A 26,314-nucleotide genomic window follows, 5' to 3' on the forward strand; every position below is an offset into this window, starting at 1 on the left:
TACTATAACAAAGAGTGTCAATCACGGTGATTATGAATAGGTCAAGTTATCATAAAAAGTAGTTTATTTGTCACTAACAAATGACTGATTTGTCAAATCTATGATTATTTCAAAGTTTAAAAACTAAGATCGAATGGATTTGGAAAAAAAGAAAAGGGGAAGCAAAGTTACTGCGGCTCAATGTGAAGTTTTAGTCGATTTTCTTGGTCGACCTGAAAATAAAAGTTTACTTACAATGAAAACAAATCCTATTTACAAGACGAATATTGCTGATTTGTGGGAAAACATAACAGTAATTTTGAACGGTATGAAAGGTCCAAAGAAGTCTCCGGCAGAGTGGCGCAGATATTTTGTTGAATTTAAAGCCCGGACCCGCAAGAGAGCTAGAGAGGTTCAAATAGAATTTAGCGCAACTGGGGGAGGGGAAAATCATCACAGAAAGTTATCAGACATGGAGGAAAAATTAATGGGACTTTTGGGATGGGTTTCCGTCAATGGGTGCGAAGATATGCCCGAAGAGCTGGTACCCGGATGTTCAGCTGATCATACCGAAAATGACATCTCTTCACCTGTTAATAACTGTAATAAAGCTGCTGATGCTGAAGTTAGAAGTGACAACTCTCGAAACTTTACAATTATTAATAACAGTGAATCTACTGAGGAGGAAGTTAGAGGAGCCTCTGAAAGATCGTACAAAAGAAAGAAAACCGAGAAACTAATAACATCTCAAAAGAAAAAAAGAAGCAGTTCTACTGCACTTAACGAAGCAGCTGACGTGTACCAGCAAGCAAGTTTAGGGTTGGCCAATGCATTAAACAATTTTGCTGCATCGATTAATACTTTGGCTTGTTCTATAAATCGTCTTGCAGAAGCATTGCCACATACGTAGAGTAGCTAGTTGATTATTTTTGTTTTTTTTTAATTTTGATGTTTGGATTTTGTTTTGTTCGTACTTCTTTTAGTGCATATTAAAAATGTTCAAGATCTTGATTCTGTAATCTTTAAAATCTTATTTCACATAATACAAAAGTAACATAAAAAAGATAACTAAAAATAACTAAAAACGTGCAACAAGGTTATTTCTAATACGTCTTCCTGTCGCCAAAATATCTACATCTGAAAATTAATCATGAACGAAATGTTTTAATATGAAATTAACGTACTAATGTTATAATCATTTAGAACTTCTTCATCGTTGGATTCTTCCGAGGAAGTTTCGTCTTCATCAACGTCTTCAACTCGCACATTTTGTTGTATTAAAATGTTGTGCAATACTGCACAGGCATATATTATTAGTCCTGCCTTTCGATGCGAATAGTGCAGCACACGGTGCTTAAGTAGGCAACGAAATCTTTGTTTTAACACCCCAAAACATCGTTCAATTACATTCCTTGCTTGGGCATGGCGATAATTATATCGCCCTTCTGGTCTGTTAATATCTTGCACCCCCATTATAGGCGTCATCATATAAGGGGCAAGAGGATAACCTGAATCTCCAAGTAGCCAAGAATCCAAATTTCCCTCTTCAAATCTACGTTGCAGATACCTATTTATTGATGACAATTGCCAAATGGCTGCATCGTGAGTCGCTCCGGGATATCTTGCATTAATCGCAAGTATAAGCAAATCAGAATCACAAATCTAAAATTGTTATTTTTTTGGGGAGGAAAACTATAGCATGTTTTCTTACAGTTTGTACATTTACACTATAAAATCCTTTACGATTAAAATAAGCCAATGCTGGTTGCACAGGATCATTTGCAGGTGGAGAGACGATTGCAACGTGTGTACAATCAATTGCTCCCAATATTCCAGGAAAATTAAACTTGTTTTGAAAACTAAAGCAGTCAAGATCATTATATATATTTGTGAAGATTCCAATTACCCTTGTTTCACTCTAAGCACATGATTTGCGTCTGTGGGAAATTTAACGTAATGTGGAAGCAAATTAATAGCGAGTATTTCAACAATTTCTTTTATAATTTTACTAACTGTACTTTGTCCCATAGCAATAAGATTATCAGTGCCAACACTAGCTTGATAAGCACCTTGAGCTAGAAAGTGTAAAGTGGCCAAAACCTAAAAAGTACGAGATTTTTAATCTTAAATGTATAAACAGCTAACTATAATTGTTTTTACTTTTAAATGTATTGGTATATAGGTAGACCTTTGTCCAACATTAATAAAGGGTTCTACAGCAGGAATAAGTATTCCCAAAACAATAGCCTGTGGAAGTCTATACAATTTTTTAAACGCAGTTTCGGGAATTGCGAATGGGTTTGATTGATCTCTCAATTGTCGCGATCGAATACGTTGCAATCTTCTAAAAATGTTGAAAAAACTAAAAATTGTAACATTTATTGTTTATAAAAGACTACCTTCTTAATTCCTGCTCAAAAGCCTGGTGAAACAAGATGTTGAAAGCCAAAGCCATTTTTTGACAACAGCTGTCCACGAGTGACAAATTTTTGAAATGTCCTATTTTATTACCGTTGTTTCACTTAACACCATAAAACAGCGGTGATTAATATAACAACGAATTTGTAATCACCGTGATTGTTATAGTGACTAAAATTTGATTACAGAATAGCATTTTTTTTAAAGTTGTTACAGTAATCATGCACCCCACGCCTAACAACTCAATTGAGTGATTGGAGCGTAACCACTTACTTACAGAATAGCACCCATTGTGATTTATACAAACAACGGCGGTTTGGGCGGAAGCGGAGGGAAAAAAAACGGAAACGGACATAATAACAAATGAAGATGCCAGTTGACAATGTCGAGTTGGACCAATTAACGGGCTTCGGGGATGGAACATGTGGCACGGATGAATGATGGTACGGCAAAAGACAAATAGCCCTGTGATGAACATGGACGTCTAATTCTAATTAAGAGCCATGACGACACTAAGTTGATGATAATGCGCTAGTTGCTTTTAAATTCTGCTACTTTCATCCTACTTGCTCGAATCATCAAATTCTTACTTGCAACGCAGCGATTCTGCTTTCAAATTGGCTCTTCGCGTTTCGGCAGAGCGCCAGCTCCCAACTCCGGATGATCCCGGATTGACAATAAGGTCCTTAAAGAAAATTCATCCTCGATCCGTCGAGGGGGGCAAATTTAAAGCCTGCAGGCGGCAAGCAACCTTCGGCTCTGGTGTGTCTCGCCTAAATATTATTAGGCCATCAGTTCAGGTTACTTCCATTACGTTGGAGCTGGAGTAATTTATATAAGTAATCTATATCCTAACTAATAAGATACGGGCTTATGGAGTTCCGTAATTACCTAAGATATCAATAAATCATCGAAGCAGAAGTGACAGTGACGTCACTAGGGTGGGCCCATCACCTCCTGAATCCATATCGAACTCATCAATAATAAGAACAATCGGGAGACTTCACGGCTGAGTACCTGGGGCGAATACTCGACACGGATTTTCAACCCCTCATCGATGACTGACACACTTTCGGCCCACAATAAACGGGCCAAATTCAAGCAAACAAAACAGAACTTCAAAATTTTAATCCCACAATACAACTGTATCTATTAGTAACTTAGTGGATTATTTCGACAAATTTCCCAGTTCGGTGAATTCTGTTACGCCGAATTGTCTTCAATTTTCTGTTAACTTTCTGCTAATCAAATTTCTCAACTTCACATGTCCCAGTATGTTTACACAACTTAAAATATTGCTCCTGCAACGTATATTCGAGGTAACCAAAGTAGAGTTTAGGATCTGATAGCGAGTAAAATATTTTTCCAATCGCCACTAACAATGTTACGTGAACGCTTGTCCTTAACTTAGTCAAGCCCCCTAGGCGTCGGTGGCGGGGAGGTTTATCGAGTGTGAAGCGCTCTCGTTTTCGATGGATTTGAATGGGGCACGGTGAAAAATTGGCACGCTCGCCGAAGACGTGGCCGATAACGCGTCTTAATCTTAGAAAAGGGGAGTACAGTCGGAATCAGGGGCGGCTGGAGCTCGCACCCTACATCAAGATAATTGACTGAGAAGTATAAACTCAGGGAAGTAAAATTGGCATGTTTTGAAATTGATTCCGTCGGAGCCAAATAGGTGTGTTGACAATTTTGAAATGTAGAAGCGTAATGAAGAAAGTCGGGCTCTTTTCCACGGTCCCAATCCGGTTCTGTACCAGGATATACCACAATCATTGAGCCTAGTCGATATCTGGAGTAAGCCGGTGCACGGTCTGCCAACCGACCGCTCCTCTTTATCGATTATTCATTATTTATACAAACGTTCTTATTATTCCGTGCTGAGCTTTCCTTTTTTACTACTTATTGATGGAAAGTGGAGCTTTCTGTCAGATCTCCAGATTCGAACCAACTCATCTTTGATGGTGGATGTTTGGAGGGAAGACGATCATTTTTTCAGGAATCGTTCGTCTCGATCGAAACTCGATTAACGAGCGGAAACGCCGGGTAATGTGGGATTAATTGTACCATCATTTTATCCGCAATCAAGCCATACAAAAAACGAAAAAAACTCGCGAAACTTGTTATTGTTATTAGGTTATTACCATTCTGTAAGTCTCTAAACGAGGGGAGATTCCATTACGACTGCGTCTCCAGAAATTCGTGTCATCCCACGCAAACACCTAAGGGATAAAGTGAGTAGAATTCGATGTGTTTATTTTCGTCGAGGCAATTAAAACGAGCACGCGGCCGTCCCATTCGCATGTTATATTCGTAATGTTGTCGCGGATGAATCCGAACAAACTGTTGCGGTAGGACGGCGCCGAACGACTCACATCGTTCGAGAATTGTTTTTCAACGCATTAACCCTGTTTGAGGTCCATAAGTTGCACGGACAACGTCCAGCTGTAATAAAATTTTCCTTCAACTTCTCTCCGACAATGCCGTAATTCCCGTCTGAATTATCAACGTCCAGTCGTACGTGAGTTAAACTAGCACTCAACTGCACCTATTATAAGTCACCGGCAATTGACCATAACTAACGACACCACAGCTCGTGCTTTACGTGTTGACTTAACGAAACGTCAATCTTACGCTCGTTAAGCGGAAATTAGCGAACGATACAGACCCAAAGATGAGCAGCTAGTCAGAAACTTCAAATACTCCGCCCGGTGGCAGTTAAATAAAATATACGACACTCGTATATAAGCTTATACGGCTTATCAAGACTCATCGTTGGGCTGATGAGGCTGCAGCAGTGGCAGCCCGGAACCCGCTGGTATCTAATATGAAAAGTCAGTATCATAAACTCGGCTTTATGCCGGCTCGTTTCTCCGCTGCGGTTTCATGAATTACTAATGCTGATTTTCTGTACACAATGAAGTTTCGTTACGTGGCCGGGGACGATCTTCGTTAAAAATCCACCGCCGCCGACGAAATTTGCATGCAAACCAAAAACAATAACTGATACTTTCAGTCTTAAACAGTTTAAGTCAATGCGCACTAAAAACGACCGAAAAGGGAACGTAATTAAAAACCAACGATTTTCCTAGCGTAAAAAGTATATTCAGAACCACGGAAATATATCGTGGCTGGGGTCTGTAAATCTCCCGGTTTCTCTAGATAGTGCATGAAAGATAATTGTGAATGGAGTAAAATTAACACTTATTTTCTTGAGAAGTTGGTATTTATTGTACAGAAAGAGAAAAGTGGGAACCGAGTTACTGCACCGTTTTATTGCAATATGGCGCATATCTCTAATTAAACTTCGCAAAGTAATTTCAAACTAGCAATCATGAATTTAAGGCGTCATATTATTTGTTCTTTACTCAATTTTCTGTTATCTACATGTGTCCCTATCGAGTTATGATCGAGTTCTTCCCAATTATTAAATTTTATCGGACCTAAACGAGCAGTCACACATGCGAGCAGGACACGGATCCGTCCATGTTTATTATCACTCATAAACTCCACCGGATTTTGTGCAATTTATGTTTACCCCACATCTTAATCTTTAAGGCCAAAAGAGACGATTCTGTGTTTACTGCTTTTTCTTTGATAAACACTTTTATTGTAAAAGAACGAAATATTAAAAACCATCCAGTTTTACGATTATAACAAAAATGTTATCCCGTTTATTGCAAATTGTGCCGCTTCTTTGTTCAGCAGAAAAAAAAACGTTCATTCTACATTTTTTCATTCGAGGAAACCCCCTCCATTATTAAATTACAAAATCATAAAAGCTTATTTTGAAAACAATTTGCTAAGTGGCGGCTTATTTGGCGCCCAACGTGTGGCAGCATCCCTTCGCAACCTAATTTTAATTTTATGAGACGACAAAGAATGCTCCCGAAATAATGACTCGATCTAAGTAATTAATGAAAGAATTTAATTTCCTTAATGACGGAACATTTCCGATATCTCTCGAGTCGACTCGTTGAGTACATATGCAAATTCAGTTCAAAAGTCATAGATCACACGGACCGGTTTTAGTAGAGTGCATGCAGTTGTTTATCTTTAAATCGTACCATTTTAAAGTGGAATGTCGGAGACAGAGCGGAATTTACAAGTGCAGCGATAATTCTTACGAACAGTGCGTTTTAAAACTGTGCCGTCCACATTTTAAGCTTTTTCTCTGGATTTAATTTAAAAGTTTCCCAACGCTTTTCCAATTCTGGTCTCATTCTGTCGGAAAACGCCGACAGCGCCCAACAACGTCTTGGCAGCAGAGTCAGTGGCGAATTGGATTATAGACAAGATGCGATGTTTCGACTTGAATGCAATATGGAAAAGAAAAACAAGTCTACGGTTTTTGAACCTTTATTTTTATTCCCAATAAGACAAAACAGACACCCTTGAGCCCATAAATAGTTTTGTCCATTAAAATAAGTGTCAATTTAAGAACGCTGAGTGAATCTCAGATCAATAAAATTCTTGCACGTTGACTGCTTAATACAAACAAACGCGAGAAAAGAGTCGTAACTGCTCGAAGAACTGTCACCACAGATTATTCAGTTAAACTGACTGTAAATTTCAAGATAAGTAATTTTTTATTGCAGTTGCAAACGTTGAATGGATAAATAGCCTCTTCACGTTTCTTCTCCATTTACAATATTTTATGCAGCAATGCAGTTATTTTATTTACCGTTGGAATTTTGCGAATTTTGCACAAATTGCTGTTACTCCTTTATAAATGTAATAATGTCTAAGCTTGGTCGGATAAAGGCAAAATTCATGTAAAAATTTTATAGAATAAAAATGGTGAATGTTTCCATTTATAGCTAACTCTCATGATATGTATCAAATGATGCTTGAAATGAAAAGATAATACCCAGCGCTATTCTCGACTTTATCTGTTTCAAAGAATTGTTATATTAGCTTTACAAATTTCTCGTGTGCAATAAAGTTTATTGAGGCATCAGTTTCAATCTTTAAGTAAAAAGTCACAAAATAAATTAATTATGTAGTTCGAAATGTAACCCGGCGCATCCACCATTTCCACAGCAATTTTTCATATTCATTTTATATTGTTAAATATCTTGTTTGTGGTGTATTTTAGAATCTAACCAGTTGGTTTTACACAATTCTCTTCCCAAGTTCTAGTTTGTGCAAAATTCATGCATCCGTTTGCAACTTTTCGATTAGAAATAATCAATCCACAGTAGAAGTAATGAATTGTTGTAAAACTATTGGAGTATTATAGCTTCACTTTCTCCACTTGGCTGGCATCTTCAGCTCGCGTATTGTCCTAATTTTGGATACGATCCTCGTTAGAATTAATGCGTAGACAAAAACGATATTTCATTGTTGTTATCAGATGAGAGCAAGTTTGGGATCTTATCTCTCTGCCCTTTGTGTTGTTAATACATGAACATGTACATATCCATAATACCTGGCCGCAGATCGCAAATGAAGCGTGTATACGGCGTCGGCGGCATAATCAAGACGTTACCTGACGCCTCTGTCGTCGCCGCAGTTTCTCTAATCATCCCCTTCAACTCCGAATCGACCATTATCTCATATTCGGTGAATTATGACCAATTCATCCCGTCTCATACACAAACTTCATTAACGACGGCAATTAGGCTCTCGGCCCCTGTGTTCGCATTATGCAGATTGTTCCAAGGTGCTCCATGGCAACCGCGGTCTTCCTCCTTTTCCTCTCTCTAGCTGCCAGCAACCCTTGGAAACGTCTCACCGGGACGCATTAGCATAGCGTTGATATACATTATTTTTCGAATAAGAACTCGGAGCCCAAGTATTTTTCTTCCGCTGTCGTTCCGAGGGATCTTGTCAATACCACTTTTCTCCTAAACGTAATAATAGAATGGCATTTGTAACAATAGCACGCATGTTGTGTGTGGGGAATTCCACCCATGGCTGAGGAACACTGCAGAAATTTGAGAAAATCTTGACACGACTCGTTATGAAGCACGAGACGCACAATTAATCATCATTAGTGTACTCAGAGATGACGGCGTAAAGTCGCGGTATTACTATGTCGCAACTTCAAAAATTATTTTCCCTCAAGAATACTGGAGGATGTTCGTTTGCAGGATCGGCTGCAATGGGAGTCGTGGAGGAAGTTATTTAGTTATTTAAGGGATGAATGCTCGGTTTGCTTTGAGGCGCTGCGATAAATCTTTCGCTGGAAAATATGTTGACGGCAACTTTTCCAGATCAATTTTTAATTGATTGATTTCGGGTTTAATTTTCTACTTCCACAAACCGACATTCCTACAGTCGTCGCAAAATCTGATCACGTTTAATATTCAGAAATTACTACTTTTTTATTCCGCCGACAAAGAAACGAAAATAATACAAGGAATCGCTTCCCACGCAACTTCTGACCTCAGCCAAGAAGTAAATATCCAAGAAAGCAGTTATTTCTTGTCATTGGAATTGTTGCTACTTGATCAAATACACCACATTTTCTTAGAGTTTATTTTTTGTAATAAAAATCGACGATTTTATGGCGGTCGTAAACGGTAGATTGTACTTTTTTATAACCTATTATTGACGATTAAATACTATGAGGCTGTTATTTCTTCAAACATACAAGTAATTGGGTTTCCTTCAACAAATTCAATTCTTATACTGCTCCTTCTATAATTACGTTTTTATTAATTATTTTAGTAATTTATCGAATGCATGTTGGTATTGATTTTCTCACTAAGCGCTAAGTGTCAAAACGATGTCAAAGCCGAAAAACGATCACTTTTTATCAATACTGTTCGCGTATTTTATAACTGCAGTTCAATCTGCCGCTCTAAATCCTTGAAAAAATATTTCGCTCCTCTTTAGCCAAACGCTAATTTTTATTTTCGATAACAGCAGTATAAAATTTGAATTGTTTTTTAACTGTGCTAAATCAAAAAATTCTAGAACAATAATGACATTTAAGAAATCTTTATTTTAAGAGACCCAAATTTTTCAGTTTTCTCTTATTAAAAATTCTTATCTCGAAGAACTTTAATGTTACAACAATCAAATTTTGGGAGATTGCTAATTTTGAATTAGTTTTTAACAGTGCTAAATCAGAAGATATTCGAATAAAAATAACAGATTCTAGAATTTTTCATTTTAAATGTGAACCAAATTTTTTCAATTCTTTTTATTAAAATTTATATCTCGAGTAGTTTTTACGCTAATAGAATCAAATTTGGAGTAATTGTCTATTTTAACCTATTTTTTAACTGCGCTAGCTTAGAAGATTGTAGAATTGAAGTGACAAATTTTAGAAAATTTTATTTTAAAAGTGAACCAAAAATGTTTTTTATTATTGCCGGCGCAAGTTTCGTGTTCTCTATTTAAGAAAATTCTATTTTTAATACCATTTAAAAAAACTTTTATCCCTTTTATCAATATTTAAGATTAAATTAACACGACACTGAATGCTTTTATCACACTGTTTTTATCTCACTGATAGAAATGTCAAAGGGCTGTCAAATTGCACTACTATCGCCGCAATCTGATTGGTTTAGGTCCAAACATTATTTTATTAGTAATATAATGTGAAAATTGTTTAACTGCGAAACAAAAGCTTACGCCAATATGGGAAGTTGTGGATCATAATAAGAACATTTTGCTACGCTTGAAGAAAAGCACTTTTAGTTCTTTTAGCTACATAAGACGGCTACATCTCTTTAAAACTCTACCTCGTAATCCATGACTGCTCAGATCGCATATAGAAAAGGTTACCACCTCGGAAAACTAATCCAAGACGTAACATCCTATTTTTGGAACCTTCATCAGATCTTCCCCGAAATAAAATCAAAAATAAGCAAATATCACCCCGAACAAGATCCTGGCATTACAATTTTCCACAGCACGCATGCGTTTATTTCTCAACAGTCCGAAAAAAAACAAAACCGATCCTATCGTCGAGTTGTTGAGCTTAGATATCGCGTCTCAGGAATGACGAGGTACGACACCATCTACGCCGGCGGCCCCCCACACTCTCATATGCGGAACCATATTTAGTTCTCGGATGAGATCGGCATCTCCGACGTATCAGATGACCGCGCGTTTTCACGCAGAGCTAACTTTAGTGTGTCATTCTTAACCTTCACTTAAGTTCTTGCCAATGTTTGACCTTAGCGACAGCAAAACAATAACAAACCGTGGAGACATTTTAGCAAGTTTGTCGGCTAGTGGTGGGAAGGTGTGGACAACTTGCTTTAATTTGTTTTTGGATCGCTTTATTAACGGATACTTTTGATAAGTGCGCCAGCAGACTAAGCGAACTTCGTGTTTACAAAAGCTACATTCGACTTTCACGCTTTTCTGAATGGATTTAATCTGTTTTTCGGGCGCCCACACGAGTTTTTTTAACGCCTGCTCACGGAATATGCGAAAAATCGGACTAAAAACGCCTCGTGCCCACAATTATTGGAAATCAAATTATACCTTAAGAGCCCCAGCATCCACAATTACCGAAATATGGCGACGTAAGAGCATTAAATTATCGCAAAATACCCTTCAATACTACTGAACTGAATCTTTACTCTTTAGATTTTTGGATGTTTTTGCGTTTAAGCTCGCTCATGCATCGATCTCCGCACTATCCCTGCTTTGCTTAACAATTCCAGAGTTGGGGGTCGCTCCTATTAACAGTCCCTGCGGAGCACCGTCTCGTTGTCGCACCGAGTGCGTCGGCCGATAAGACATCTTTCACTATCATACATCTTAATTTACGTTAGATCCTCCCTCGAGAACTAAAAAACATAAAAAAATAGTTTAGGAAGCGACGTCGACAGTGGCGTCCGAAGGGCGCGGCACTGATGCTACTCCCTGATTCCGGTCAAGAAACGCGGCAACCGACTGTCAGTTAAATAATTTTCTCAGATTCCGGCGTAATCCTTCAATGTCCTGGCAGGGTACAGCGCCTCATAATTTACGCCACTAATTCACCTGACAAGGCAACGCGCGCTCTCCCTTTATCATTCTTTGTGTGCGATCTGGAATCTAGATGGCCCGGTTTAAACCACTGTCCAGTCGGATAACACCGTCGCTTCGATGAGCACGCAATCCGTGCCCTGCTGCACGACTCGCAATTTCCAAAGGCGATAATTCATCGACGGTTTCATTATTGCGATTCGGAATGGATAGACATTGATTCTTTGGACGCCAGAGGCGTGGCAGGAGACCGCAGTTTTCATGGAGCGTAATAAAGACACATTTATGGTCGTACTTCAGTGGCTATTAGTTCAAGCTTCAAAAGGAATTGAAATTGGAAATATCGTAATGTTACACGAGCGAAAATTACCAATTTTCATCGACCTGTTAGATTTAATCGACCTTATACTACTTTCCACACCTAGTCCTTGTGTTCATGTCTTGCAACACAAATTATTTATATTTAGTGGAATTAGTACCCACAATTGCCTAGATCATTATCTGGAATCACGAAACTGCATTCACGGAACGACGATGTCCCCTGTCGATGACAGGTGGACAATAATCATCATTACACACTTGAACTGGCTCAAACTAGGTACTTCCAATAATAGTTTTTGAAAAGCAACAGAATGAGACTCGTGGCACTTCATCTGACGTTGTTCTTTGCCTACGTTTTGTCAGCAGCACCAAATGAAGGTAAAATCTCTTTTTGAAAATCGTGACTGAATTATTTCTTTTAGTGGTTTACCACCGTCAAAAGCGATTTGCTTGTGACGTCCTCAGCATTGAATTTTACAGTATCCAGTTGAACAACGCGGCATGTGCAGCTCACTGTCGATTGCACCTGAGAAAAGGAGGTTACTGCGATGAGACTGCGGAATGTATTTGTCGAGACTATTAATAAAAAATTAAATTAAACTATGAATCTCCCGTGTAATTTTAGTGTTTCTTGTAAAATAAAAACGCTTCTTCAGTGGTCTTGGGCGGCGCGAGTTCGTTAATTATTTAGCATCCTATTGTCGCGTAAGAATAAATTTTCGTTTTACAGCCGGAATTTCCCCTGTTTTGAACCAGAGCAAGCGGTGGGTGCTCAAAACCTTTCTTTTGTCTTTTAGATCGCCACTTGGTGCTTTAAATCTACGCCCCTGGCCCCCGATTCCAATAAACATTTTGAGGCTTGTGCCAGGAAATTGTCTTTCACGCGAAGCCAATTTAATATGCATGGTGATCATATCAAGGAGCCTTAGTGCGCCACACTTCAGCTCGAGAGATCGTACTTATCCATAAAATATTTGATCGGATCTGGCGAGGTACGCTGCTCGTAATATGGAAAATAAGGCGGCGAAAATTCAGGAACCCAATAAAACGGCGCTCCAGATCACCATTTGGTAATTTGTCGAGGGATACGTTCAGAGATCGGAAAGCGAAGAGGTGATGGTTTCGGGTGACGGACGAAAAAGGGGTAATTAAACGTTCGTCACGCGTGAATGACACTTTGTATGATCATTGTTTGAAAATAACGAGCCAGGATAAAAATGAATCGTACAAGAACAGTTTCAAAGGATTGGCGATGATAAAATAGATCGCTTGTTTGAAATGGACATGTTTTACGAGAGGCATAATTACCTCTCGAAGATCAGTAAACAAGACAATCAATCAGGAGCCGCTCGCCTAATACTTGAAATTTGTTGCGAGTTTTATCGGCGACGATAAATGCCACTGTTCGATCGTGCTACGATATAACCATAAAAATTTGAATGACAATAGTCTCGTAATTCTACTAGTTCATCGGCGGAAGTGAGCGTACATCTGGGATTTGTACTTGGATTAATTTCATCGTTATAAGCTCAAAAGAAGACAAAAATCAAAACATTCAAGTGAGAGCTTACGGAGCAATCGCATTACAATTGGACGAATAAGTTTTTTCAAACACGGAAATTTAACTGAGCCGTAAAAGTAGATATATGTTGTACCTAAATTCAAGGGATTTCGGGTAAAATAACGTTGGAAATCAGCCAAACCTCCGAGAACCGCATTTGTCAAAAAGTTTATTTAAGGGACGGTACACATTGCGATTTTTTAACTGCAATTTACACACGACTTGTCAAGTCTACCGATTCAAGAAATGGTTCAGTAGTCCCTGAAATATCAATGAAATTTTTCCAAGTGCGCTTTTGCCGCAACTGATATTTTCTAGCGTACAATAGGAAGGAAACGAATCCTGAGCACCACATATGCAGAAAAATATGTCGTATTATTATTTATGCTGCGGCGGAAGCTCCAAGAGAAAATATAAAACTGATCGATGATCGGCCCAAAATGCTCGCGTTTAATTTTAATGATAAATTCTATTGGACAATTCACACATTTATTGTTTTGGAGATTCCCAATTACAGTCGTTTCCTGGTCATCTGAAAAACTTTTTCCTTCTTTTGCATGTGATTGATCAAATTAAAATGTTGGGACGATTTTGAGATTTCTACATAATGTTAGAAATTTCAAAATTTAAATGGAAAATCTCTATAATGTTTGAAAAAAATATATGTATATCAAGTTTAAGAAATAAAAAAAAATAATTAAATTAATTTAATGTCTCAAATCACCTGTAGAATCGGTTTTACAGCATCTTTAGGGGTTATAAACAAATGGAAAGGCCTGTAAACAGTATAGATGACTTGGAACACTCACGTGTTTAAGAAAAACGCAAAAAATAGTACAAAAAACAGAAAATATGTTACAAAAGCCATAATTTGGGAAAGTTTGGACCAAGTTAAGCATCGACACGTCGAAAAACTATTTTTCTAATTTGTTGAGATAACAGAGCTATTTCCGCATTCGTTTTGAGTGCGTTAACAAACTAATTTCTCATCGGATGCGTTAATAGCTCCGTTACCCTAGCAAGGCCACAAAATTAAAAAAAAAAGACAATCTGGACGCCTGGACTCGCATTTTATAAAACTTGTTTTTTAATATATTATATTTCATTTAATTAACGGTTCAAATCTAGATAAAGTAATTTTTTAAAAGCTGCTTCCAGCAAGGTCCACTCTAAACTTTCTGCAGCAAAATCCGCATATTTGCGACCTCCAGACTTTGTTCTGTGTTCATATAAAACGCATTTTACAACTGTTCCAAGTGATTATTTTTTTTTCTAATAAAATGTTGCAGTCCCGCTCATGGTATCATAAATGTCCGCCTTTTCAGGTTTCAACAACGAGCGTTTTAGGACACCTGTACATATTAGATTAAAGAGTTAATTTCAATTTCCCCTGACGCTCAGATTAGCTACATGAGAAATAAAAAAGGTTTATGTTTATTTTAACCAGAAATCCATAAATCACTTTTAGTGACGTTTTTTCGAAAGAATAATAAGTGATCATGGTCAACAGAGAAGATCTAACTTTTATAAAGTGCTTTTAAATGACAAAATGGAAATAGCTCAGTTGGAATTTTGTTCTACTTTTAATGACAAAAAATATGTCTATTTTAGACGTTTTCATTTTTAGCGTGAAACAAAACTTTGCTTCACCCTGGTAATTTTAAATGTACACAATGAAAGTGGTAAGCGTTGTCGCACAGAGAGACTTATTGCTCCAGAAAATTAAAAAATTTTAAAACGAGGATTTTTTTTTTAATCTTCATTTCAAAGAGAAACGTCAAATTACTTAATTTATTGTTGAAGTTTTGTTAACAATAGAAATACAAAAATTTAAATTGGTTTATATGTATAAGAACTAGCTATTGTCGTAAACTAATTAATCGTGTTAAGATAAGTACAGATTTGTAGCTGCGGTTGGTAGTTTGAACATGTTCACTAGTTTAAACTTGTCGGTTCATTTAGGATTTGCTTTCTATAAAAGGTAATTCCGTTAGACTTCATTATAGGCCATCTATTGATTAGAGTATAGAAAAGCAAATAATCGAACATTTCCACAGCAAAGTGAATTCTGTTTCCTAAAAATTTCAATCTCACGCTGCCTCCGTCCATTTTGCAATTAGGCAAAAACCTCCCAAATTACATTTTTCCATTACTACCGTTATTTGCAGCATCGTGAAATTAGTATTCACTGCCGCCCCCATCACTGTGAATTTTTCTTGCGACCATTCATACTGTTAAAACATGCACGGAATGTAGTAAACTCAATTAAAATCCGTATATTGAATATATTAAATCGATCGAATTCATAGGATTCTGTGTTTAGCCCAGTTCGTTCGTTATTAGGCACCTATATTTGATATGGGTGCGTCAACTACGTCATGCAATCATCGCGAAAACAACGGAGCGTTCCCTTATCTCTTCAAAGAAATCACTTTTCCTGCGTGGTCATAAAACACGTCATGTCCCTCCTTCGATATGGACGTTATACGTCGCACGTCGCGCTTCCATTACCATCGGAACTAATCCGTCCGTTTCGTCAGCGGTTTGCGGCCATAAACTCGTGCAAGTGACAGCACTGACAGCAACGGCATTTTGCAACTTGCCAACGACCATCCCAGGGCTGTATCAATTCGGTTGGCGCCCGAATGACCCGCGGCGTCGGAAGTTAAAGTGGTTTCCAGAACAAATACAGAAAGATGTTCGACATTTTTGCGTTGCTAAAGTTCGTCCGCCGACGCCCAAGCAAAAGGAGCAAGGCCGGAAAAAACCGGAATGTTGTAATTCTTACAAAAGAAGCTCCAATTTAAAATGCACTGACCTTAATTTCACGCTCCGCAGCGGACTTCCATTAAAACTTTGCAGAAGAGGGGGTGATTCTAATGGGTTTCGCGAATAGGCGAACGTGTCGATGGTGGGTCTGGACCTTAGCCAGAGAAAAAGTGACGACTTTAAGGTGATTTTTTCCCTGGACGTGTTGGGGTTGACGTCTCATGTGCAAATTCGACGGACGAGATTAATTGCGGTCATTTGTTATGTGCTGCAGTGCACGTGACGGGATTTTAAAATCTAAAGGTCTAGACTACTTTATTTCTTGAAGTTAGGGGCGCCGAACGCCTTAATCCGGTTCTGTCCGCCATGCGTTTATAGAGTCATATAATAAATGAGGCTGCTATATTTTTTACGGCCGGTGAAATATCCAAAAAAACGTGAGTGAGCCTTTTAATTAAATTTTTATTAAAGTCGTGGCTTTAATTTTTTTATTTTCTCCTTCCAACGCGTGTTTATCTTCTTCCTCCGGCTATTATCGCCCGTAAAAGCTCCGGTGAAATTAGCAATGTAAAGAGACGCTTCTTCTGAAAAGAAAAAATCACATTTCCACGATCTCATCCTCTCCGGAACGTTATTGTGTATCGAAAACAATTCCACGTGATCCTTAAAGGAATATTGGGCCGATGCACGCCGACAGTTTTGTATACGAAAGGAAGCGCAACCATTCTTTTTGGGGAAGCGCTACTTTACTATAACACTAGCTGTGATAGCGGGACTAACAGAAATCCTTTCTTTTATCTTCCTTTTGATGTCGAAAAGCGGCTTTGTAAGACACAAATAAATAAACAGCTTTAGCAAACCTACATGGAAATGTCTGGTGAATTTAAATACGGATGGAAAAAGTTTAAACGTCGTGACTTGTCGCAATCCTTTGCCGTCAAACCAACAAAAATTACAATTAATTTCAGCGCGACAAATTAGCAAAAAGTCGGATCAAAACCGCGCCTTGAAACTAGCTGCAACTAAATAACGACTGTATGATCCAATAACACTATTTCACAGAACAAGAACTCGAGTTTGCAAAAGAAAAAAGCGAGCGAGCTCGTCATCAACATCTGGTCAAGCATCCGCTCATCTTTTATAAATTTAACGTCCTTTGGTCGATGGGATTAGCACACAAACAGCTAGGACTCCGTAAATTAGAAGAAAATATCTGTATAGACCAGCGGGGGCACTGATGTGTATCATTAGCGTAGCGAAAGCTTGAAGAATTTTAAACAGAATTCGTCTGGTCCGAACTCGCAAGGGAACAACGAGGCTATTAAGACCACATGTTACAAGACAAAGTGTATTATTGTAGATTCCATTAATGCGGACATGTTTTGCTCGAGATGGGGTTGAGAGCGGCGGCAAAATCAGTCATTAATTAAATTTGAACTGGCAATACACGTAAAAAACCCACCCACTCGCTATTCAAATAGCGTAGTCATACAACATTCTGCTTTTCCCGGCTCTGACACACACGACATCGTCGTGTGCCACAAATCTTTCGGGGGAGGTGTGCCAGGGTCGTTATCAAAGCTAATTCGAAATGGAGCCTAAGTCAAACGGGCGGGGAGCGGTGGAAAATCTTAGAGAAAAGAGAAGTAAATAAAGTCGGTCCGTTCGAATAAGAGGCGGTTATCTAGATGAGAGATCGAAAAACTGGATTGCATTCGCCCAGGATGACAGTTTGAACCCGTCCAATATTAGGGGATATAAAAGTCTTTAAGATACCCACCCCGGCATTTCCGTCCCCCTTTCGCCTCAAAAGTATTGCAGAATTCAGCAAGACGCATAGCGCATAGATATAGCAAAATCAATACAGAGACGAGAGTTGAGCCCGCATCATACTATTCCAATCCATAGCGATCCAGTCGTCGGGGTCGAGAATGTACAATGAGTTTCTTGTATTTCGACGGCTTGTCTCAACAGATTTGCGCCGGCGATGGCTCTTCTTCTCTTTAATTCCGTATTGATTGATGAAGCAAGCGATGACGGGGCCAGATGCCTCCGACCGGAACGACCTACACCTCCGGAGCATTCATGAACCAATGAAGCGGACACCGGAATGTCCACAGTCGTTAAAAACAAAGGGCACGAAATGACGACTCCCATAAAAGAAATGGCGTTAATTCAAGGGACGAATGTGACCTCCGCTCCGCCAAATAAAATCGCATGTGCTTGTGATAAACCAACAAAAATTTAGAATGTTGATGAAGTTTTTCACTTTTTATGACTAATTTGCCTAGAAAATTGCCTAAGAAATGAGAACCGCTTTTGAAGATATTCATATTTCGTGTTGTCTGGCAAACTTTCTTTGTGCGTCTTTATCGTCGGCCGCCCCACTCCATATTTTCTTTGATTTATTCAATTACGGAGCAAAAAGTCACGCTTTCACCATTTTCGCATCCCAGTAAATGTAAAACTGTTTGTCAACAGGTAAATTCCACGTTTATTTTTACTTTCAGTTAGGAATCGTGTTTATTAGTACAAGAATCATAGCTTGACTTTGCCCTGGTATCACATTTAATAGAGCTATTCTTGTGCTGACATTACCGGTGGTGATATTTCCATTCTCACAAAAGTGATGCATAAAAGGCATGCAGTGCCTTAATGAAGTTTGCAAATGTAGTCACAACTCTGTTAGGAAATAGACCATTTATTTAGTGTAGTGTCTACACTTTCTGTCACATTACTAAAAGATTATAAAATGCAAATGGCGAAATAACGTCGTTTCGCCCGGCGCATCCACCAAAAGTCTCACATACGCATAAGTGCGTCAATGCGAAAATGGTTTACGCACCCCCCTACTGTTATGAGTTCCTTTGTTTACAAGACAATCCTTCAAATTCTCGAGCATCGCCAGATAACTTTCGCCGCCTACATATTTCATGACTGTTGTCATAATTCGACTTCTTTACGGCTTCTACAAACAAAGCTCTGAAATATCACATTGAACTAACACAATATGATGCGAGTGTATTCTAGGGAATTCTTCTTGAATATCAAATAAACAAGCCTCTGCCGACAATAAAAACCTCACACGATAAAATCTCCACAAAGTTTTTATGTAATACCGACGAAACAGATTCCGACGTTCCTTTTAGCAATTATTTTGATTGGACAATCCAGAGGGGTCGTCGTACGAATTCTTGTTCATATTAAGTCAAAGTCTTACAGTTTTACAAGCGTCCCAAGACCACAGAAAATAACGCCAACTTTGATGAAAGAATTAACTTTTTACATCGACACAGAGTGGTTTTTAAGTGGAATTAACTCGTAAATTTAATGCACCTCTCTTTTTACAGCTGTTCTTAAATTAATTTCGGAAAGCGGACACAAAGGCCGCACTTTCACGAACAATTTAATTGATCCGAAGACTTCTTCAGTACCGGTGCATCGGCAAAAAGTTACAATTAAACCGAAGCGGACGATATTTTTTCGTTTTGGAATGATCTGCGGAAGAATTTTTAATGGAATTTACAAGTACCAGTCGTCGAATTTACGGAGCGTAGCGTCACAGAAGTTGTAGTGAAATCGAACAGGAGTTGCTCATCGTTTCTTTTGACTAATTTCATTACTCCTTTGTAGACGCCCAAATTAAAATTTCTCGTGTTTTGTGCAATATTCACTTTCCCGATTTCGTTTCGGAATGAATAAACCTTTGGAAAAAAGCTTGGGAATTGATGAAATGTCGAATGAATGCTTCTTTTGCTCGTCAAAACGTGTGAACTCTTAGCGCCCCACGTCTTCCAATTAATAAACTTTTGCGCACGCATTGGTAGGCAATAAGTTGATGACTGGGCCATTTCCCCGTCTTTCGATAACGTTAGCGTCATCCACCTGCTCCCAGGCGTGTCAGAGCACCCTTCAAATATGTACTCAGCCACCCCACAATCACACTCGGTCTATTCTCTTCTCCAAAACTCGCTCTAAATTATTAATTCGAAACTTTAACGCATGTGACGGCTAACAACACAGTTGGTTGATTTTTTATGCCTCGAGGTTTACTGAAGTTGAGCTTTTGATGTTCAAAGAGAAACAGTTATGCAGATATCCGGTTAATTAACGAAGCCTCAAGGAAGTGCATCTGAAGTCCTTCTGCTCTAATATATCGATTTCGATACATGGGCGTTCATAAAAATGTGTTTTATGTGGAAGTCGCGTGCGGCGTAGCTAATTACCATCAGCTTGTATAAACCTTAGTAGATTATAATTTCCATTAATTGCATAATTCATATCAAGATTGTTGGAGAGGTTTTGGGAGGCCATCGATTCAGCGATAGATTATTAAAATTGGGAGTTGATGGAAATTGCTAATGGACAAGTTAGAAACAATTCACCCGAACTCTAACAAGCGAACACATAATACACAATAATTAAACTATTCCCAGTTTAGGATTACGTTAATTGGTTAATCTTCGAATTTACACAAGTCGAAAAGCTCTCCATTAAATCGCCGCAAGAGCGACTCGTACGCGAAGAGCAAAAAAGAGAAAGAAATCGATGTAATTTCCTTCGGCAAAGTAACCATTAAATACCTTCGTTTAAAATAAAAATAGGTCGCTCCCTCCCCGCGATAGGCAGTCATTCAGTAAATAAGAAAGTCAATATTCGCGTTCGGTATTACAACAGCTGGAAGTAAATCTTTTTAATAAATCTAGTGGAAATGTGCCTCCCTCGTCAAGGTCTCCCTTCGGCCGACGCCGCCGGAAATCACGTTGCGTGCGGAATACACGGTCAAAAACGGCGCAAGCGTCGCCCGACGACTAACTCGCGAAACTCGAATTTCGACATCGTCGTCGCTTCAGTCTTTTACTTTCGCCAATATACCGGCTAGCCAAACCAGATTTGACTGCGCGTATTTTGAATTATTAATGTGCGACGAGACGGATTTCCGAAACGGAGCAAACGGCGTCGAGACGTGCATGCTATAAAGAAAGTAACAAGACCAGAGTGCGCAGCGTACCGATGACGCTGCCGACAGCCTGGTCAAAAAGACCGGAAGTGATGAGAGGTGGAATACATTAAAGCATCAGTGCGTTTAAATTTAACGGAAGCGATTATTTCCCAAAGAATCTTGACGTAAGTTCACATTATACATTATCTTTTCACGACCGAGAAGAGCCAGCCATCGTCATATAAAAACTTTTCCTTGCTCAAAAAACATAAAAAAGATCGCTTTCACAACAGCGTATAAGGGAATTTTCGCAAATCTGTTTACCATTTTAATTGCAAAATTTGAAATACAATATCAATTTAAAAAACTCAAAAATAGAACCAAGAAAAAATGGCGCACGGAAACATAAACTCAAAAGTATCCTTTAATAAATGTACATTTTCAATACCAAAAATTCGGATTTAACGTTCGTTCAAGTTGAGTCCACATAATTATAATTGGCTGTATTTGTATTTGTCTGAATTATGAAGTTTATTTTCCACACAAACAATCTGCAGACAAAAATACGTTAAAAGTTGCAGGAAGCCAATAAAACACAAGTTTAAACAATATAATTACACAACATGCCAAATAAACATTGCTTCTCCGTCGTAAACGCAAAATGCAAAACGTTGAACGAAATTAAAAACGGAATAATTTATCTCGTTTGTCTTGCAGTTTTCAACTAGCGTTAGTCGAAAATAACATTACTGTTTGGTTTTGGAGTACACATACAACACAAAAACATCAAGAACAAAATAATTACGAAACGGACGTGAAAAATGGCTTTGAACAACCCTTAAATTTGAAAGAACCGGAACAGAGCCCTTGCGGCCACGTCCGTGTTGCCTCAAATTAAATTTTTCCCCTGTTTTATCACGTTAAATAGTCGGTATTTCCACATAAAAGCTTACAAATGTAACCTTCGCTTTATTCGCATTAGTCGATGAAATTTTGTCATTTGAAAATACTCCCAGGTTTGAATTGTTTGAAAATTTGTAGAGCACAAGTAGAAACGGTTGTTTCACGATTTATACCGAAAAAAGGTAATTTTTTTTCTTGTGCCCACCAATGTGCATCACTGGCGCGCGTTGTACAAATTGAACAGTGTATATCGGCCAATAACTCAAAATGGAAAGTAATGTTCCGAAAACAAATGTACGAGCAAAACTGGAGCAGGGTGCAGGCAGTGAATAGGTAATCGGGGTGTCGGGGGTTAATGTGCAAGAATGCGGAGCAGAGCGCGGGTGGGTGTGCCCGCGATGTACCGGGCGCGCATGGCGGCCGGGCACACAAGGCGCCGACGAAAGCGTCGCGATGCTGCGACGCTCAGTCGAGATCTGGACCTGCCCGAGACGCCATGGCGCCCACGCGCGTCTCATCTTCATCTGCTGTTCTTCACACTTTTCCACCTTCAACTTCCGGAGGTGCGGACAGTGCCGCGTCAGTGGGGTTAGTGGTGAGCGGTGGCGACAAAAAGTCCGAAGAACGCGCTGCACCCTCGTGGTGTTCCGAGTGCGCATTTACCCCGAGAGCACGAGTGCGGTAATAGGAGTGTGACGACGACGCCGCTGTACAAGACGGTGCATCATCTGGCCAGAAACGGCCGCATCACCGAAATAGCACGGCTTCGGTTACCTCAACACACGCGCCTCTACAGTGACATTCCGACGTCTTCCCGGCGACGCCACCTGGGCTTTACCCTTTCGACGAAATGTCAGGAATGACGGTTAGGCAATGTGCAGCTTTAGCTGGTTGAATCCGGGTCAAATTGTAAATGCTATTTGGTCCCCTTCAACCAGCTGTGGTTGACATTGCGAGCAACGAAAACAGTGATTTATGCGACGACGAGAGGACTACCCCCGACCAAGGTATAAACCTCAACGACCCCACCCCCTTCCAATTCCACCGAAAAAAATATCACGGTGATGTATTAAACACGCCGAATGATGGATAACCGGTCGCTTGTCCCCGAGGAGCGCACTTTGCGAGTTCGGTCGAAAAACACGTGGGAGAAAAACAACTAGAATTATAGTCGCAAAAACTTTAATGTACGTTGATTAAAGGAGACCGGATTTAATTAAATTTGCGACATAAATAATTCAAAATGTACGGGTTCTCCTCCGCGGCTAAAAACTTCACGGCTCGTTAACCCCGAACGGACTTTTAGCACGGGTTTTGCAAATAAACAATAGAGACCAAAATTTTTACGCCGACACAGGTCACGTAATGTGCGTCTTGTTAACGATGATAAGGGTTTTCACCCCACCTTTACCCCAACTTTAATTACCGACAATAAGCATCTACAAGATCGAGTTACGATAAACACAAGACGACGCGATCCGGACGGAATAGGGCACTTTTGATGATGATAACACGGAGGCTTCGGGAGCAGCAACAGCGTGCGTTCCACAAACATCGCATGATCCATCCATATTAATCATTCAGCTCTCGGTGGTTCTATTTAGTATTCATCCCGGCGTTCTTATCGCAACTGACGAGGGAGATATACGGGAGAAGGACGGATCACCTTTGTCTTCAACATCTTGTCTGTCATCTTGAACGACGTTAACTAGCGGCCCCTCATTATTTCATTTATTATTTCAGCGAGCTGACGAGCGACTTGCGAAAGAAGATGATAGCAGAATCACAAGAAAAACGAAAATTGCGGATTTCTCGCTCTGGCACGCAATTATCGAAACGCGCAGATCGATCGAGGGTTGGAATGTTTAACTGAAGCATCGCCGCGTTAGCGACAAATGCACGCCACGTCGGGATGACCATTTTTCTGCTTTTACGACACGACTTAATCTTAGTGAACTCACCGACAACTCCATTTGCAGCAGAATCTTACCTGCAAAAAAAACACATCAAGTTAAAAATAATACAATCATAAAAATAAAACAAGCTTCCCGGACCGGATCAAAACGAGTAAATATTAAACATCATTAGGAGGATGCTCACGACGAGAAAGAAAGCCCGAGGGTTTTAGGACCACACATGCCGCAAGTTAAAAGGGTTGAGTTTTCCTAATTTCCATTCAGTTCCGGAGGTGTTTCGTCAACAACATAAATATTAAACGAGCATCGTCAGCGCACACACAACCCAGACTAATACCATTAAAAAGAATTCGATATCGAGAAAAGCTAGAGGGTGAAACCGAGAGAATTCCTGGAGAAGACAAAGATTTTTTCCCTCCGACTCAACGACGTTAATTTCGCATAACTTATGGCCTCTCTGGAGGATGACTGCGGGCTTTTGTCGAATCGATAAAGATCAGCCTTAAGCTCACTTTCTTAAAATTAAACCGTCTGTTACAATAATAGCCGCCGGTTTCGCCTGTTTGTATTTTTACCCAGCGAAACAAATTCAGCGCAGAGATGTTGTTTAATTTACAATTGTATCTAAATATGTATCGACGTTGTGTGTTTTTAATTAAAATATCTATGCCTGACTGATATTTTTTCAGGGTCGCCGGGAGGAAACCACTGCCTACGTAATTTTTCAACGGACATAAATTTTCATTCGGGCTCTTCATTGAAAAAACAGCTCGAAGTTAACGAGTTTTTAATATCGCGCCACCGCCAGCGTTCTTACAAAAACTCAAACATCAGTTGTAAATGGAACGATGCATATCTAGATGCAGATTTAATCAACACCCTTTTTACTCTAATTTACATAGTTACACGATACAACAAAGTGCCTCGAGTGGTCTTCAACTATCAAGTACTGCAGCAAATCCGGAGAAAAGCGTCGTAATTTACGGGTACCTAATGTTCAAATTGTTTAACCTCTTCAGGGAATTTTTAGTGCTTATGTTTCCCGTCTACACCCATCTAGACAAGTCTGCAACCAAACGAAATATTTACAAACATAAGCGCGTTCCAAAACGGCCGTTATCGTCAACTGTTACCAGTACGTACATTATTTTCAGTTGGGACGCCAAATCGTCATGGCAGGGTGCCTGATTGTATAAAAATACCCATTTTAACTGCACTATTGTACTTATTCCAAGTGTTTAGATCCCAACAAAATTAATTAGTTAATATCAAGATACAGAAACTGATGATGGCAGCCGTTCGTCCCTCGACACAGATCTGTTTGCAATCTCATGGGACGCGGTTAATCATGATATATCAATATTGAATCTCATCTCTCGGACACGTTGTTCGACATGTGGTTTCACCTGCTGAAGGCAAACAAATAGACTAATGACAACATGCGGCTGTAAGTAAACATTTTAATTTCAATACTAGATCAATACAATAATGACGAAGCGTTTCCACGATCTCACGACAATTTTTTATTTTCCTAATGAAAGAAGAGTTTAATATCGCGGCTCAGCAACAATTTAAAACAGTGAAGTGGGATTCTCGGCGAAATTAGTCTTTGTTCAAAATTATTTACGACAATATTAGCGGGATTTGCCACTTGTGAATCTTTTCTTTTCATATTTCGCCCTTATCTCCGTCTGCTTTATAGTTATTAGTTCAAACGCGACGCTGCGGTCTGGATTTTCATAATCCCACATTTTAAACATTGGAAACTGATTTCATTTCATCAGCAAATCGTAAAAATACTGTTAGGCTGGCGAGCAGTTTTTCCCGAAAGAACTTTAGCGCAAAAGAAAATAACGAGACGTACTAATGAATACGATTGTCCTATAATGTTGACCTATTGCTACTAACTCGTTCACTTAATAAATGGGTCGTAAATTTTTAATTTTCGTCATAAAATTTCCACGCCCGATAAAATTTCACATAATAAAATTCTGTTCTACAGCTCCAAATTTCGGCAAATATTTGTGAGTAATTTATTGTAATGGATATCGGCCTTGTAAATATTGCACTAGTTTAATAGTCCACCTCCTATTTTACGGGTTTAATGCGAAATTTCAAAGCACCCGGTTGATCAATACGTTTAAAAAATACCGTCCTAATTGACACGTTCTGTCCCATTCATTACGATTACAGAACAACGTTATAATGCAAATATGCAAACTTTTCATCGTTTGGAAATAATGCGGCAGTTTTCGATGAACCTATTTATTTTAATGATTTAGTTAAACATGAATTATGCAGCTAATGCTGTCACCAAAGCGACATTAATTACGCTAAATTAAAATGATTACTTGGATTTGGGAGTTTTATGAGCACGCAGTTTCCAAATAGAATAAAATAAAAGCAATAAAACCATTTTTATGGACGGAGATTATCGTATTCACGCAAAAAAAACAAAAAATTGTTACAAAATACGAAAATTTAAGTGAGTTCGGTGTTCGCTGGGTTAAAATAAATGGACCAAGCTCAAAGTAAAAATTTTGGTGGAATCTCCTGGCGGTAGTATTC

General features: G+C 39.0%; 2 protein-coding genes across 2 annotated transcripts in view; one reads left to right on the plus strand and one right to left on the minus strand.

The window, feature by feature from the left end:
- The window catches only part of mib1 (E3 ubiquitin-protein ligase mind bomb 1), a 181,315-nt gene that overhangs the window by 29,179 nt on the left and 125,822 nt on the right, over positions 1 to 26,314 (minus strand). The gene's annotated exons all lie outside the window — the stretch shown is intronic.
- On the plus strand, positions 11,967 to 12,262 carry LOC148174165 (defensin, isoforms B and C-like). Its single transcript, XM_088037316.1, has 2 exons — positions 11,967 to 12,033; positions 12,078 to 12,262. Exons 1-2 carry the CDS (start codon positions 11,967 to 11,969, stop codon positions 12,236 to 12,238), a joined length of 228 nt encoding a protein of 75 aa, XP_087893442.1. The 3' UTR covers positions 12,239 to 12,262.

Source organism: Gnatocerus cornutus, chromosome 5 (assembly GCF_029298725.1).
Source record: "Gnatocerus cornutus isolate USDA-ARS CGAHR chromosome 5, icGnaCorn1.1, whole genome shotgun sequence".
Lineage (NCBI taxonomy): Eukaryota > Metazoa > Arthropoda > Insecta > Coleoptera > Tenebrionidae > Gnatocerus > Gnatocerus cornutus.

Bases quoted from the DNA above. Each gene is read 5' to 3' on its own strand.
- LOC148174165 (XM_088037316.1), top strand. From the start codon at position 11,967: ATGAGACTCGTGGCACTTCATCTGACGTTGTTCTTTGCCTACGTTTTG. The intron at 12,034-12,077 runs GTAAAATCTCTT...TATTTCTTTTAG, and splicing joins GTCAGCAGCACCAAATGAAG to TGGTTTACCACCGTCAAAAG.